Source organism: Eptesicus fuscus, chromosome 13 (assembly GCF_027574615.1).
Source record: "Eptesicus fuscus isolate TK198812 chromosome 13, DD_ASM_mEF_20220401, whole genome shotgun sequence".
NCBI classification, from domain to species: Eukaryota; Metazoa; Chordata; class Mammalia; order Chiroptera; family Vespertilionidae; genus Eptesicus; species Eptesicus fuscus.
This window is the reverse complement of record NC_072485.1, coordinates 629,703-644,917: the sequence shown is the minus strand read 5'-3', so window position 1 is coordinate 644,917 and position 15,215 is coordinate 629,703. Positions and strand designations below refer to the sequence as shown.

The 15,215-nt window shown below is 65.6% G+C and overlaps 1 protein-coding gene across 1 annotated transcript in view; it reads right to left on the bottom strand.

The window, feature by feature from the left end:
• Positions 1-11,485, bottom strand: part of NECTIN1 (nectin cell adhesion molecule 1) — a 63,642-nt gene extending 52,157 nt beyond the window's left edge. The window contains exon 1 of the mRNA XM_008150070.3: positions 10,787-11,485. Within this exon, the coding sequence (XP_008148292.1) occupies positions 10,787-10,865 (79 nt within the window). The 5' untranslated portion in view covers positions 10,866-11,485. The remainder of the gene's footprint in view (positions 1-10,786) is intronic.
• Positions 11,486-15,215: the final 3,730 nt, after the last annotated feature.

Genomic DNA, 15,215 nt, shown 5'->3' with positions numbered 1-15,215 from the left:
GCCCAGGAGGCTCCAGGGCCACCAGGCACTTCCCAGGTGACCCTCTGGGCATTGGGGTGTTCTCTGTGGGCTGAGCCCCGATGGCCCTTCCTGAGCTGACCCCCCGGAGACGTCCCAGGAGCCCGGCCCAGGGAGCCGACTCCTCTCCAGTGCCGGGCCCCGGGCACAGGCCTGGCGGGGCCAGGGGTGCAGACTGGCTCAGGCCCGGGCCCGGCAGCGCCTCTTTTCCTCTCGGAGCCTCCAGGGCGGCACCCCGTTCACAGTGGCGGGAATCCGCCTTTGGGAGAGAGAGGCACGGACACACACAGGCACGTGTCAGTAACAGAAGGCGGAGACCGTGGCCTCCAACAGGCCCGGCCCGCAGTCCATTTTCTGGGGGGAAAAGAGTCAAACCAGTTGTCTGTGACCTTATAGACAGACGATTACCCGAGACCGACCCCGTGCCGTCCTCTCACTGCTGCCTCGCCCGACTCCACAGCTGGGGGCCCTCGCCTCCGCGGGGAGAGGATGCGACCAGACAATCAGGAGCAGGCGTCCCCCACAGGCCCGTGGCCCCGTGCACACACAGCACAGCCCTCACGCGCACACACATAAACCATAAACCTCTCTCACACAAAGCACATACAAGCACGGTAAGGAAACACACCAATGACCCTGACCGCACATGCTGCACACCGGATGAGAAGTGAAGTGATGAGGGGAGAGGGGAGCGGGGGCTGGCCTCTGGGAACGCTGCCCCCCCAGCACTGTCTGCCCTGCCCCAGCTCCCTGGTGGGAAGGGGGCACAGACCTCCCAGCCTCCCCAAAACATCACTGAGAGGCGGGTGCCTGCCCTACTCCATTACCACCCCCTTCAGCACTGACACCCCGCCCCCCACACACAGGCCATTATCTGAGTCTCGGGAGGTGACTAGGGTGGGAGGGGCGGGGCCTGGCAGGGGCGGGGAGGGGGGGGAGAGCAGGGGCCCATCCATCCATGTGGGGCTAATCAGGGTGCTCGCAGGCCCAGGATACTGTCTCTCTGGGTGTCATAAACACAGCACCGTCTGGGAAGGGCCGAGGAGGAGGTGGCTCGGGAGCAGGCTGGGAGCAGGCCGGCGGGGGAGGGGCGGGGGCCATCCATCATTCTGAGAGATGCAGGATGCAGGCCAAAGAGATCGGCACAGTGGGGGGTGGGGGGTGGGCAACCACGACCCAGCCGCCTGGGGCAAGGCTCCGGTTTTCTTCCGCTCCCGGAGCAGCCTGTCCCGGCCTCCGCCCAATTTTTAACCAGAAATTCGGCAGAAGCCTCTGCCGTGGACTCGAACCCTCAGAGGAGGCCTGGCCGGAGGCAGAGCGAGGGGGTGAGAGTGACCCCATCCAGTGCCCCCACCCCCACCCCCACCCCGGGCAGGAAGCTCTGGGCAGAGCGGGCCTCTGTGAACGAAGGCAGTCCTTGGGGTTAGGTGGGTTCGGGTGGGCCGAGCGCCCTCCCCCCACGCAGGGCCTGGGCGGGCCACTCCAGGCCCCGGAACCCCGCAGCGCTGCCGTCCAGGCCGGGCTGCACGGAGATCCCAGCTAATGGCGCGTGGATAATCCAGAGCAGCAGCGGGTCCGGAGGAACGCCTCTCCGGCTTCCAAACAGATCAGATGACTGTGCAGCGAGCTGCCCTCCTAACGAAGCTGGAGTCTGTGAGGCCTGAGCCCCGGGGGACCCGCAGGGCCCTCCGAGTCCCCGCTCGTGCTCGGCGTGACACTGGGCGCGGCTCTGATTGCTCTGCTCCTGGGACAGGCCCTGGGCCCAGCTGTGCCCGTGCGGCCCGGGCCCGGTCCTTTCCTTCTGAGACCAAAGCAGCGCACAGGCGAACGCCGAGGCCTGTCCCTGCCCCGTCCCCAGCGAGGAACCCCCCCTTGCCGCCGTTTGGGATTCGGGGTGAGGACAGGAGAGACGAAACCCTCCAAGCTTAGGACAGGCCCGGCACAGTGCACCTGGCTGACCATGGGCCCCTCTGGGGTCTGGGCAGCCGGGAACGCCTGCTGGGCAGCTCCGGGCAGACTCTCCCAGAAAGGCCATCTGCAGGGCCCGGCTCCCCGTGCCGCGGTGGGAGGACCCCAAATGGCACCGTGATGCCGAAGGCTCGGGGGATGAAAGTGACCGTCTGAGGACACTTCCTCCAGCAGCCCCAGCACTGCTCCAGGCACAGGGCACTGGAAGGCGAACCAGGGCTCCCGGACGCTCTCGGTGCTCGGGAGGCATCCGCAGGCACAGGGACGACGCTGACTGCCGAGCAGGCTGTCTGCAGCGCCAGGGGAGCAGGCGGGTCAGAGATAAGGAGCCACGGGGCGACACAGGGCGACACAGGGCGGCCGCCCCTGGAGGCAAGGCCTGCTGTGGCTCAGGCTCAGGGGCTGTCCGCCCACCGCCCACCCACGCGTGGCCAGGGTCTGAGCGTGGACAGGGAGCCTGGCTTTCCAGACGGAATCCTGACTCTGCACTGACCCAGGCGTTAGCCTACCCCCTGAGGGAGAGAGCTGGGTTCCCTGGCTTTTCCACTGCAAGAAGGGGAAGCACAGGGGTCCTTCCCAGGGAAACGGTTAGGGAAGTGAAAAGAGCTGTTGTATGTGTCTGAGTGACCAAGAACTCCGGGTAAAGGTTTTCTGTTCTTTAAAAAAAATGTATTTTTTTAATTGATTTCAGAGAGGAAGGGAGAGGGAGAGAGAAACATCGATGATGAGAGAGAATCATGGATGGGCTGCCTCCTGCACGCCCCCACTGGGGATCGAGCCTGCAACCCGGGCCTGTGCCCTGACCGGGAATTGAACCTCGACCTCCTGGTCCATAGGTCGACGCTCAGCCCTGAGCCATGCCGGTAAGTTTGTTCTTCTTATAATCACCAACCGTCCAATAAGCAAGCGCGTAGCCTCCTAGCATGCACTCCCGGCCCAGGGAGGCCGCCGCGCCGGCCTGCGGACCGAGCCCTGTCCGCGCGGCCCTGTGGGAGCTGCCGCCCGGAGAAGTCCGTCCCAGGCCCAGCGAGCTCCACAGCCAGACGCAGAACTGCTGGCGCCCGGTGCTGCGGCTCTGAGAGGAGAGGTCGCCCAGCCGGGCTCACAGGCTTCAGGCCAGCAGCGGCTTTGACCTCGGTACCTGGATGTGAGAGCTGAGGGGAGGGTGCTGCGGGGAGGCGTGGGAACGGGCACTGAGGCGGGAAGCAGGGGCGCAGAGGGGTGGCCCGTGGGCCTGGCCGTGTGGCGAGGGCAGTGGAGGTGAGCCAGGGAGGGCAGCGACACTCCTGAGGCTGAGTGTGTCGCAGGTGAGCGCGCCCAAGCAGCAAGGTGGGCAGAGCGGGCTGAGAGCCAGGGGCCGGCGCAGTGAGGCCAGGCCGCTGCCGCCAGCCCGCCCGCCCCCCCCCCCCCCCCCGCAGCGGGAGCCTCAAGGGGCAGCCAGGCTTGATTCGGAGGTGCCTTCTCGACCTCCTTTGCCCTGGCAGCTCACAGCTGCTGTGAGTGAGGGAGGGGTGCCTGGGGTGCTGGCCAGGGACCAGAGAATGGGGTTCCGGGAGGCAGCCTCGCCAGCCCACATGGGGCTCCACTCCAGACCAGGCCTCGCGGGGGCCAGTACAGGTCTCCGGCCCCTCTCTCCCGGGCAGGGCCAGCCTCAGGGCTGCAGATGGGCGCTCCCGTCTCTGCTGACTCACTTGGTGCCAAGCTGGGGGCTGGGCTGTGTGGCCCTCAGGGTCAGACCAAGTCCCCCATGTGCGCCACGAGCCCGTTACTCCAGACGGGCACTACGCTTCCTGAGACGAGGCTCCCAGAAGGGCGAGCTTTGCTATGCTCTCGCCTCACTTTTTCTCTGGTTATTCCTCACCCGAGGATATTTTTCTATTGGTTTTTAGGGAGAGCAGCAGGAAGGGAGGCACACAGAGAGAAACATTGATGTGAGAGGCACATCGATTGGTTGGCTCCCGCACGCATCCTGGCCTGGGCCGGGGAGGAGCCTGCAACCGAGGTACATGCCCTTGGCCAGAATCGAACCTGGGACCCTTCGGTCCACGGGCCGACGCTCTAACCACCGAGCCAAACCGGCCAGGGCTCTTGCCTCATTTTCTCATGGCGACACCCGTGAGCCGGGTGCAGGCATGTGGGATCGCAGGGGAAGACAGACAAACGGGGCGGGGAGGACGCAGCGGAGAGGAGGTTAAGACCCGCTGAGAAGGAGGAACCGAGCTGGAACCCGAGGCTCCGTCAGTGCTGCGGGCGTCCCTGCACCTCCGGGACGGCGAGCTCCAGGAAGCTCAGCCAAGGCTCCCAGCTGGTGAGACCGCGTCTACCGGGGAGGGAAGATGCCCCCCAGGAGGTCCAGGCCCCACCCCTTCTGAACATAAAGACGCCCACGATGGAGGCCACGGGGAGGCTGGCAGGCTCCCCCTCCGGCTAGGGCAGGCCCCGGGCCTGAGGCCCTCAGGCAGGGGCGGGCGTGCTGGCTCCCAGGCCCGGACTCTCCTCCAAGGAATGGGACCTGCCGAGCTTCTGGGCGGGCTCCTTCCAGAGAAGGCACACTCCCAGGCCCTGGCCCGCGGAGCGCCGTGTCCTGGTCGCCTCAGGCAGGAGCAGAGCTCGGGCTCTGAGTGGACAGAGGAGTCCGGGCTTCTAGGTCTGGAAGCTCCAATTCCGGGAGCGAGGAGGGCGCGGGACTCCATGTAAGTCCATGGTCACACTCTCTACGGGGCCCTCGTGCCCGCGGCCCTGGCCTGCCCTGCCGCCGGGCCGTGCCCGCAGCTGCGTCCCAGTGGAGCCGCCAGCCACCAGCCGCGGAACCGACGTCCTCTAATGAGAGCCGGGCCAGGGGCAGGGCAGCCTTTATTGTCTGTGGCTTGGTAACGAGACTCCTCAAACCGGGAATAAAACTGGGGTCTGCACAGAACAGAGCGGGTGGGGGTGGCCCAGGAGAGGGGGCTGACTCCACCTGCCACATCTTTCTCCTCTCCCCTCTCTCCACTCCCCCCGCCCCCCTCCGCGTCCGTGCTTCTGGGCACTGTTCTACTGGTCTCTGCCCAGCGCCAGGCTCACACCCCGCCTGGGCCTGCCATGCCTGGACTCTGCGCCCACACTTCAGGGGCCCTGTCTCTGTCTCAGCCGATCCCAGGGGACACCCTCCTCTTGGCCCCTCTGTTGTTGGGCGGCTTGTATTCTGTGAGCCTGGGATGTGGGCCCCACAGTCAGCTCTGGCTGGGTCCCCCTCCAACCATGTCCTCAATTGACCCCCTTTTCTCCCAGGAGCTGCCATGCTCCGGCTTGTGTGTGTGTGTGTGCGCGGGGGGTGGGCCGGGGGGGGGGTCTGGCGGAGCAAGAGGCACGTCACTGGGCAGGCTGGCTGAACCCGGCCGGCCCGCCTCCTCAGAGGTGTCTGTCCCCCGCCCCTCCTCCTCGGCTTCGAGGTCTGGAGCAGGAAGGCCGCACCACATGTGGCCGCTCGGGTGAGACCGTCAGCTGTGGCCTCACCGTCCTCCTCTGTGAAATGGGAGGACGAACCCTCTCTCCCAGGGCCACCCAGAGGCTCGGCTGAAACGGGAGGTAAACGCTCGAGATGTCTGTTCTTGGCGGAAGCGCCATCTGATGGGGCTGCACCTGCCCACTGCATGGCCGGTACCAGGCATGCTGGAGAGGGCTCTGTGGCCCACCCTCCCCAAAATGGGGATGTTGGAGGGGAGGCAGGGGCTGGTCCCAGGCCCCCTGCCAGTCCAGGCTCCTGCCACGGCGAGCACTCCAGATGGTCAGCGGTGCCCAGCAGGCCGCAGCCCGGGAGAGGTGGGTGCTGGGGAGAGCCCCTGGGGGTGCAGAACAAAGGCTGCACAGCACCCGATGCCCATGCAATACCAGCCACCTGGCTGCAGCCTCCACCATAACTCCCGGGGCGGGGGGGGGGGGGCAGGGGGGGGGCGGGCAGGGGCGGGCTCCCTGCTCAAAGCAGCTCCTGGCTAGAGAGGGGAGGGAGGGGCCGTGGGCAGGCAGCGGAGTTGCTCTTTCTCCGGGTCGTGCAGAGTTGGCACTGCCCCACTGCCTGATGCAGCGGGGGCAGGACACGCGGGGGACAGGCCTGGGAACAGGGGCAGCCGCCACTCACACTCACATTCATCACATGCCTGGTTCTGTGCTAGCACGTTTCATACATTACTGTTATCTAGTCTTCACAAACCTCTTTTGAAATCGACATTAATGGAAACCCATTTTACAGATGGGAATACTGAGGTCTACAAAGTGACTTAACCAAGTCCACTCAGCTAGCAATTGGCAGAGCTGGAATTCAAATCCAGTGCACCAGGCCCCACCTGGCTGTCTCACTGTGCCAGGCAGCCACATGGGGGAATCTCCAGGTCGCAGGGAGGGGAACAGAGCTACCTGCTGCTCCCTTTGGACGAGGGCCTCGGGCCACTGCTGCTCTGCCCTGGATGGCTATGGAAGGCACAGACGCCAGAAGCCCCTGAGAATACATACCCTTGGCTCCCTCCCCTGCTGCAGGATAAACTGTGGGATCACCCGTTCCCTGGAGAGCCTCCTGCCTGCTGTGCTGTCGGGAAGTCTCTTGGGTCTCCCTGCCCCTGAGCTCCTGCTTCCTTGTGGAACGGCTCCGGGGTGATGTTGGGTAAGACATGCTTTCTCCCATTTTCCCCCTTTTGCATCTCCCAACTCCAAACAGCACAACAGCACCCGAGCTTAAAGAGTTACTGGGCCAGGGGTGCTCTCTCCAGCGCAGGGCGCTTCCTTTGCAAGATGATCCCTGCTCAGATCTCACGTTACCTCCTGCCCCAGCCAGCACATCTGCTGCCGCCCTGCAGCCTGGTCTCTGGAGAGGGGTGGGCACCATGGCGGGAAACAGTTGCAGCTGAACTTCAGACAGGGTGCTGGACTCCAGGACAGCCCTCCTCCCCACTCCTCGTCCCTCATTCCCTCTTCCCTTTCCTACAAGGGGGCGCCACTGTCTGCTGCATGGACTGGGGAGGCCTCAGGCACATGCTGGACACAGACGGTTCTGCAGGGCTGGTCAGGGGGGACCAAAGCCTAATGCACCCCCCTTCTCAGACGCCCAGAGTGCACCACCTTCCCCCTCTGAGGGTGCCTCTCTCCAAGTATCCGTGCAGGAAGCAAAGGTGCTAAGTTAGTAGCTGAAAACCTGTCTCTGAGGTCCCTCCCCAGCACGCAGGATCCCGAGAGCCGGGCGAGCCCGCGGAGGCTGAGAAGAGAAGTCCGTCTCCAGGGAAGCACCTTCCACGAGGACACACGCAGCCCGCCCGCCCCTCCCGTCTACAGCCAAAGGCACAGCGCAAGGAGGAAGCCGCACCCAGGCCTGCTGCCCCTCCAGGACCTGGCAGCCCGTGCGGTGGGGGGGGGGGAACAGGGGTGCGGGGGAGCTGCCTCGGGCACATCCCTGTCTCCTCCCAGGGTCACCCTTGCTGAGCCGACATGAACACAGACATCGCCATGAGGCTGTCGCTCACTGACCGCGCTGGGAGGACGGGCGATCTGTTCTATGAGGGTGTATACTTGCCTGTGACCCTGTCCCATGGGGACCCGCAGACAGCAGTGCAGACAGCCCTGTCCCAGGCCCCAGGGCCACACGCAGGGAATGTGGAGAGCCGCACAAGTGTGCAAAGCCCGCACTCTGCACTCTGCACTGTGGTGACGGTGTGGTGACATCACAACTACACCCACAGCCGGCTGCCGTGCGTCCTGGCCGGCACACTAACGTCCGAGTTAAAAGAGTCAGAACAGGTGAACCTGCACATGCCCTCTCCCAGGTGGGAGCCGTTCCACGTACCAGATGAACCAGGAAAGACACACTCAGGAACAACCGAAGGGACACGGACACCTCCCTTGGGTGTTCTCGTCTGTGATGAACAATGAACACTCGTCAGCTGCTGAACAACGGCAGGATCAGGCGCCGCAGCTGGGCTCACCCTCGGCCCCGCCGGCCCCGGACTTGGCCATCACCCCGGGCTCTGGCACACACCTGGGTCAGACAGTGGCCGCGGGCAGCACTGAGAAATGGGGCGAGGAAAGGGAGCCGACACCCCGACACCCCGCATTTCAAAGGAGCCCCAGGACAGCGAGCTCTGCCCGGCTGCGGAGAAGGGGCGGCTGTGGCCAGAAGGCCTTCCGAGGGTATGCATGACCCTGGGCAGTGTTTCCTTCCAGACAGAAGGTTTGGGAGCCAATCAGGGCGGGCGCGGCACAGGTGGGTCACCAACGCTGCACCTGCTCCCGAGGCGGGCGCTCTGCCTCCTCCGGCTCCCGGCTCCCTCTTTGGGTGGAGCCGCATGCTCCACCGGCTCTCCTGTGGGGAGACTGCCCTCAGTCGGTGGACTGCACCCCCCCCACCCCCCCCCCCCCCCCGCCGCCCCCGCCTGGCAAAGTCTGGCCCGTTGCAAATGTACTTTGGTGTTGACACTCCAGTGGCCAGATTGGGGATGTTTTGAAGTCAGGGACCAACCCTCCACCAGCGGCTCCCTGAGCCCCTCCCCCTCTCCTCACTCCTCCAGGTTCAGGAGACCCCAGGAAAGACCGACCGGGGCTGCTGAGTCCCCTGAGAGAAGCAGCAGCAGGCAGTCAGGAGGGCTGGGTGTGATGGAGGGGGGCGGAGGGGCCACGTCTGGACTGGCCAGCCGCAGTCCAAGTGTCAGGCTGGCCCTGCACATCCACACCCCCCGCCCCGGGGCCAGGGCCCAGGCCCTGCAGGTCCACACCGCCTGCCCCGGGGCCAGGGCCCAGGCCCTGCACGTCCACACCGCCTGCCCCGGGGCCAGGGCCCAGGCACGGGTGCAGGAGCGGTTGAGTCCAGGCACTTCGCAGCCGTAACAATGACAACCAAGCCCGGAGCCCACAAGCTCGATAAGCACTTTTCTGGCCCCGGTCCTTCTCTGCGTCCCACCCTCCATCTGGATGTTTGGTGTGTGTGGGGGAGTGTCCTTGCTCAAACCTGTGACACTGTCCCCTCTCTGCTCCTCCTTCCTGAGTTGGGTGGATCAGGGCAGGCCTCCAAGCCCCCAAAGCAGGAATTACCCACTAGGCACCCCAAGTCTGGGGGAAGAAATAACCAAAGGAGGGGAGCATGGGGGTGAATTGCTCCCCTCCCCTTACGGGACCCAAGGTTAGGGTAGCCCCTAGTGTGCCAGACCCACTGGAGCCCCGGGTCTGCCTGTGGCTCTCCTGGGGCGGGACTCCAGGTGGGCGATATGGGTGAAGGGTGTCCAGAAGCCCACACCCCAGGGTCAGAATTTCCTGGCTGCGCCCAAGGAGGCTCAGTGTGAGAAAAGACCCCTCACTCCCTCCAAAGCGGGGGGTGGGGGGGAGGGTGATGGGGGCTTCATCAAGCCCCTGAATGGGCAGACACCTCTATGTCCAGGGATCTCCCCTCCCCCCACCTAGCAGGGAGCACCACAGGCCCAGGAGTGGGGGCACCCGCCTCCACAAGTGCCTTAGGTACCACTGGCCACTCCCGGAGATGTGTGAGGCTCGGGCAGGGAGCTGGCGGCGGTGAGGCACAGACAGGAATGGCTGCGGGTTCCTGCCTTCCCGGGGGGCACCCCAGCCCCGAAGTCGGCGGCCAGGCTGGGCCCTGGAAACCAACTGCCCGGCGAGTCCTCTGCCCTCGGGAATCGCGCCTCGGTGGCGGTCAGCGGCGCCCGCGATCTCAACGCTGGCCCCCGGGAGCTGATCTCTACTCCGACCGTCCTTCTGCCACCCTCAGGCCACGGCCACGTGCTCCAGCCCAACCTGCCCCCGCCCCCGGCCCCCTGCAGCCACAGCGGGGGGGTCAGGTTTCCTCCTGGGGAACCCCACCACCAGCGCTGGAGTCCCAGCCGCCGGGGGAGGCGCGCAGCTTCCCCAGGGACGCGAAGGGTTAAGTCCAGGCGCGGGGACTCGGTGGGATTAGCCTCCTAAACGCATTTTCCAGTCCATTCCCGGCACTGAGCGCCCCGGCGGTCCCGGCCTCCGCCCCCGGCCTCCCCGGCCTCCGCGTCCTCCCCGTTGGCGGGGCGCCGCAGGCCACCCCGGGGCGAGCTTCCGGTGAACTCCTCGGCCGCCCGCCCGCCGGCAATTCGAGGAAGGGCACCCCGGGGAAAGTGGGTCACGCGGCCACCTGGCCGGCACGAAGCCGAGGCGGCCCCCTCGGGGGAGAGCCCCCCAAACTGGGAGCGGAGCCCCGAGGGGAAGCGCAGCCCCGCCGTGGCCGGGAGAGGGGCCGCAGGTGGGGGCCTGTGTCGGTGCCGCAGTCCCGGCTCCACGCGCCCGCCGTGGCGCGACGCGGTGCGGGAGGCGCCGGAGCGCCCGCACAGCCAGGCAAAGGGGCTCGACAAAGCGAGCAGCCCCCTGCCGCCTCCCCGCCTGCAGCCCACCAGCTTGGGGACAGACGGGCGGACGCCTCGTCCGCGGGGCTGGGTCTCCGTCCGGAGAGGCGGTCACGGCGGCTATTTTGCATTTATGTAACGAGCAGTGTTTCAAACCGCCTCCCCGCTGAGGGCTGGGTATTAATAAATAGGACGCGGTTACATCTTATTTCCGTGGACACTGGGCGGACTGAGCGCTCTCTTGCTGCACAGACATTGCATCCCACCAGCCCCCTTCCGGTCCGGCTGCCGGGTCTCCCCGTCCACCCCCGCCGCGCCCCCTCTGCCCTCCCCGTCCCTAAACCCTGACCCAACTTTCCTGGTTCCTTTCACTCCCTACAACCCAGACGCGCCCGCCATCCAGCTCCCAGCGCTGGGAGGCATTGAATGGGGAAAATTAATAATAAGAAGGCAGAGCTCACCTGGGAGGAAGAAGGCGGCCAAGCCGAGAGCGAGTCCCCACCAGTGTCCAGCCTCGTCCGCAAGCCCCCGCGGAGCCATCGGGGCCCGGAGGTCCGGCGAGGAGTGCGCTCCTCGCCCCAGAAACCGGCCGAAAGACGAAGGCGATCAGGGCCAGCCGGCGCGCTCCGAGGATCCAGGTCCGCCGCGGAGGTGGCCGGGGGCGGGCGCGCGGGGTGCGCTCGGCGCGGCGCAATCCAGGCCTCAGCCGCCGGCAGCTCAGAGGCTCGGCAGATGCCCGCCGCCAGTTGCACGAGTCATGCCCCTCTCCTCGCTCTCCGCCCCGCGCCGGTCCCGCCCTCTCCTTCCACGCAGAGCTCAGGAGAAGGGACCCACCCCCGGCTCGGCGCGGCGGCCCTGCTGCTCCGCTGCGCGGGTTCCGGGCCCGGCGCGCTCACGCCCTCCCGCTCGGCGCCAGCTTGCAGGCGTCCAGGGCCGGCGTCCTCCGGGGCCCTGTGGTGGTGGGGCGTGGGCCCAGGCGGCGGGTGGGCGTGCGGGGGCTCAGGCCCAGGCGGTGGGCGCGCGGCGCGGCGGCCGGTAGCCCGGGTGGCTCGGGGGAGCGGGGGGGGGGCGATCTGCGCGCCGACAGCCAGCCAGGTGCGCGCTCCGCCGGCCGCGATCCGCACAATGTGGAGCTGCCCGGGCGCCGAGGGAGCCGCGCGCCTCCTCTCGCTCTTTCTTTCCTCGCCAGCGCCGGCCTCTCCCCGCTCGGCCGTGATGTCAGGGGGAGGGGTTAGCGTTAACCCTCCCGGCGCCGCGCCGGCCTCCGCGCGGCTGCTCCCACCTTCCGGCTGCGGGCAGAGGCGGATCCCAGGGGGGGCCGGGGTCCCGCTCGGGCCCACTGGCTCCGGAGATGCCCCCGCCGCCGCCTGCAGCCCGGGAGAGGGCGGGGGACCCGCTCAGCCGCGGGAAAGGCGGGCAGTGACCCCTGGCGGCCGGCGTCGGGGAAGCGCTGTGCCGCGGGGTGGAGTTAGCCGGGGCCGGGTGCGGGGTGGCAGCCTCGGAAAACTGGGTCTATTCGTGTCCCCGCGGAACGGGCTCCCCCAGGTCCTCCGCTCCAGTCCTGGCCCCATTTTACAGCTGGGGAAACAAAGGCCCCGAAGGGTAAGACGACTTGCCCAGGGCACAGGGCACAGCGTGGCGGATCTCTGGGACTGGAACCCAGGGCCAGAGCCCCTGCACCGCCCGGACGCCCGATGGAGAGGCCGCCTGGCAGGACCCGCTGGGAGCTGTGGGGAAGTGTGTGTGTGTGTGGGGGGGCGGGGGGGGGGGGGGCGCGGTAGATGGTGAGATGGGGCCACGGAGGTTTCTGGTCTTTTCCAATCCCCGCTCCCTTCAGGGGTTCCTTTTCTATAAACTGCGCCCGCGCCTCCCCAGATAGAGCGTTGCGTGGGGGTTCCCTCTGCGGGCACCGTCGTTGTGCTTCGCGGGGACCCATCCCGCCGGTGTCTGGGCAGGCGCTCCTGCCTCGCTCACCACATCCGGGTGGGGTGGGCTTCCTGCCAAGGTGGCCAGCCCTCCGGGTCCTTGGCAGCCCCAAGCCTACCCTCCTTCTCGCTGGACCTCCCATTCTCTCTCCCAGCAGGAGACAGACAGACAGACAGACAGACAGGGCTTCCCAGGAAGAGGAACCTGGTTTTCCCCGGACGCTGGGCCAGAGGATGCCTCCTGTGTCCATTGCTGCCCTCTGCCCTCTGCCCTGGCTGTGCTTCCTAAATGGAAACTCTCATTTCCCCGAGGAGACAGAGCAGGGGGTGGGCAGGAGGGCGCCGCTGTCTCCACCCTCCCCCCCTCTCAGACCTGGCCCTGGAGTGTCTGGGGTTCCGTCTGAAACCATTTAAATATATTTTTATTGATGTCAGAGAGGAAGGGAGAGGGAGAGAGAGAAACATCAATGATGAGAGAGAATCATTGATGGGCTGCCTCCTGCACGCCTCACACTAGGGATCCAGCCCATAACCCGGGCCTGTGCCCTGACTGGGAATCGAACTGTGACCTCCTGGCTCACAGGTCCACACTCAGCCCCTGAGCCACGCCGGCTGGGCTGGCCGAAGCCGTTTAGTTTGGCACTTGAGCACCTGCATCACCTTGACCCAATGTGACCCACATTCTTGTTAGCAAGCACTGCGCAGGCTTGCAGATGCAAGGCATGCCATTGTCCTAAAGGCACCCAGGCCCCTGGGGGCGTGGGAAGACAGACACAGTGGTGTGTGTGCTCACAGATGGCACAGGATTTGCTGGGTCTCAGGAAGTGCCCAGCTCCGCAGGGAGGTGGGGGCCTCCACAGGGCTGAGTCCGTCACCATCAGACGGCGTGGCCCGCAGGGAGGCACTGAGGCGGGACCTAAGGCAGCTGGGTCAGCACGCAGAGGTGCAGAGGCCAGCAAATGGTGGAGGCCTGAGCGAGGCCCACGTGGTTGGCTGCAGCCTGGCCTGCCTTGGGCATGCAGAGCCATGAGTACCAGGGTTACCCTGGGAGGGTTACCCTGGGCAATGCCTAGTCAGGATCTGTGCCCCGCCTGGCAGCTGGCACCTCCCCATGGCTCTCCATGGACTCCACGGGCCAGGCTGCATTGTGTCCGTGCTGTGGTCTCGGACTTGCCTGGCGTGTTGTGGAGTGAATAGAGGGGCTGGAGGGGCGCTTCCAGATGCGCCCATGTCTGTTCACTTCCTGCTCGTGTTCTCACCTCTCTACCTGTCGGTGAGGCTTCTGTGACCTTCTGCTCTTACATGGGTGTCCAGAGAGGGCGTGTGGGCATTGGCATGACTGCCTGGGGGTGGGGTGGGTACCTGAGCTAGCATGGTCACCCACGCGTCATCTTTAAAAACAAGCCCCTAAAACATGCAAAGCACCAGCGTGGGGGCCAGTGGTGTGTGTGTGTGTGTGTGTGTGTGTGTGTGTGTGTGTGGGTTTACTCGGAGAGTAAGTAGAGCTCTTTGGGTACCTACTGGCGAGGTGCTGAGGGTACAAGAGTGAGCTACAGCTAAGAGCCCACTCAAATAACTAGGTTATTACAGGATGGAAGGTCACTGCCAAAGAGAGCCACAGCCGGCCGGCCTCCGAGGAGAGTGAGCGCCTCACATGGAGAGCAGGGAAGGCTTGTGGACGAGGTGACATTTGAGGGAGCCCTGAAGGGTGGGTCAGCTTGGAACCGAGGGAGATGGAGAGCATTTTGGCTAGGGGACCGCACTTACTGGGAGCAGTTGGGCTGCGCTTTCGGACGAACCTGCAGTGAGGAGCGGACGGCAGGTGAGGACTGGCGGGAGGAGGAGGAGAGATGCCCTGCAAGTCCGAGAGGAGGAACTGAACGGAGGAGGAAGCTGCCCCAGGGTCTGACGCTGTAGGAAGCGGGTGGGGGTCGGTGGACTTTGGAACCAGTGACAGGAACACTTGTGACCTTGGAGAGAGCGGTGCTGGGGGCGGAGCAGGGGCAGACCCCAGACCAAAGTGCCAGGAGCGAGTGGGATGTGGGAGCAGAGGCAGCAGGCGCCCGCACTACTTCTGAGGCGCCTGGTGGCGGGCCGATGAGCAAAGTGGAACAGAAGCTGGGACGCGTTAGCATGACACATACCAAGGGGCTTGTTCTCTCCTTTTGCTGGAAATCAAAAGCCACGGAGCCTCTGGTCAGCAGAGGGGAGGGGAGTGGACAGCGGACTGGAGAGACGGGTAAGAACTGAAAGCGTGCGCTGCAGGTCAGCCCCGAGGAGGCGTGGGTGGGGAACCTGGGAGGACGGGTCAGCCTTGGAAGGTAGAGGACTCACCCTTCCCTGAGCCTGGAGGGAAGACGGGAAGTGCGGTGAAGATGGAGGTTTGGGGTAGAAGGCAGGGAAGGTTATAGTAAGGCCGCTGCAGGGCAGTAGGAGGAGCTGCCTGCAGAGAGGCGCCTGGGGTCTCAGACAGGGAAAGCTGCGGCCGCGGAGGGAGGCGGCTTAGCCCTCTCCAGACCCGGAGGGAGAAGGAGCGGTGTGTCTGAGTGCTCCCCAGAGAGGAACCAGGATTCGTGGGCACATGGGATGGGGAAGTCGATTTTAACTTATTCCAGGGATGAGTATTCGGGGAGCACTCCCTGTCCCTTGTCAGACGGAGGCCCAGGCCCATTTACCAGGGATGCCGTCGGTGGGATTCTTGTCGGGGCAGGAGGGCCGGCCAGGTGAACGCCACGTTCCCTGGCTCTGAGACCAGGTGACTGCAGAGAGGACACCATTCACAGGACAGGCACGTGGCCCATCAGGAGACGAGTGGGTAAAAAGCTGTGGGACATTCACACCATGGAATACGATGCAGCAGTAAAAAGAAGGATCTCTTACCCTTTGGGACAGCATGGAGGGGCCTGGAGAGTCTCATGCTAAGTGAAGTCAGTCAGTCAGAGAAAGACACGTATCACGTGATCTC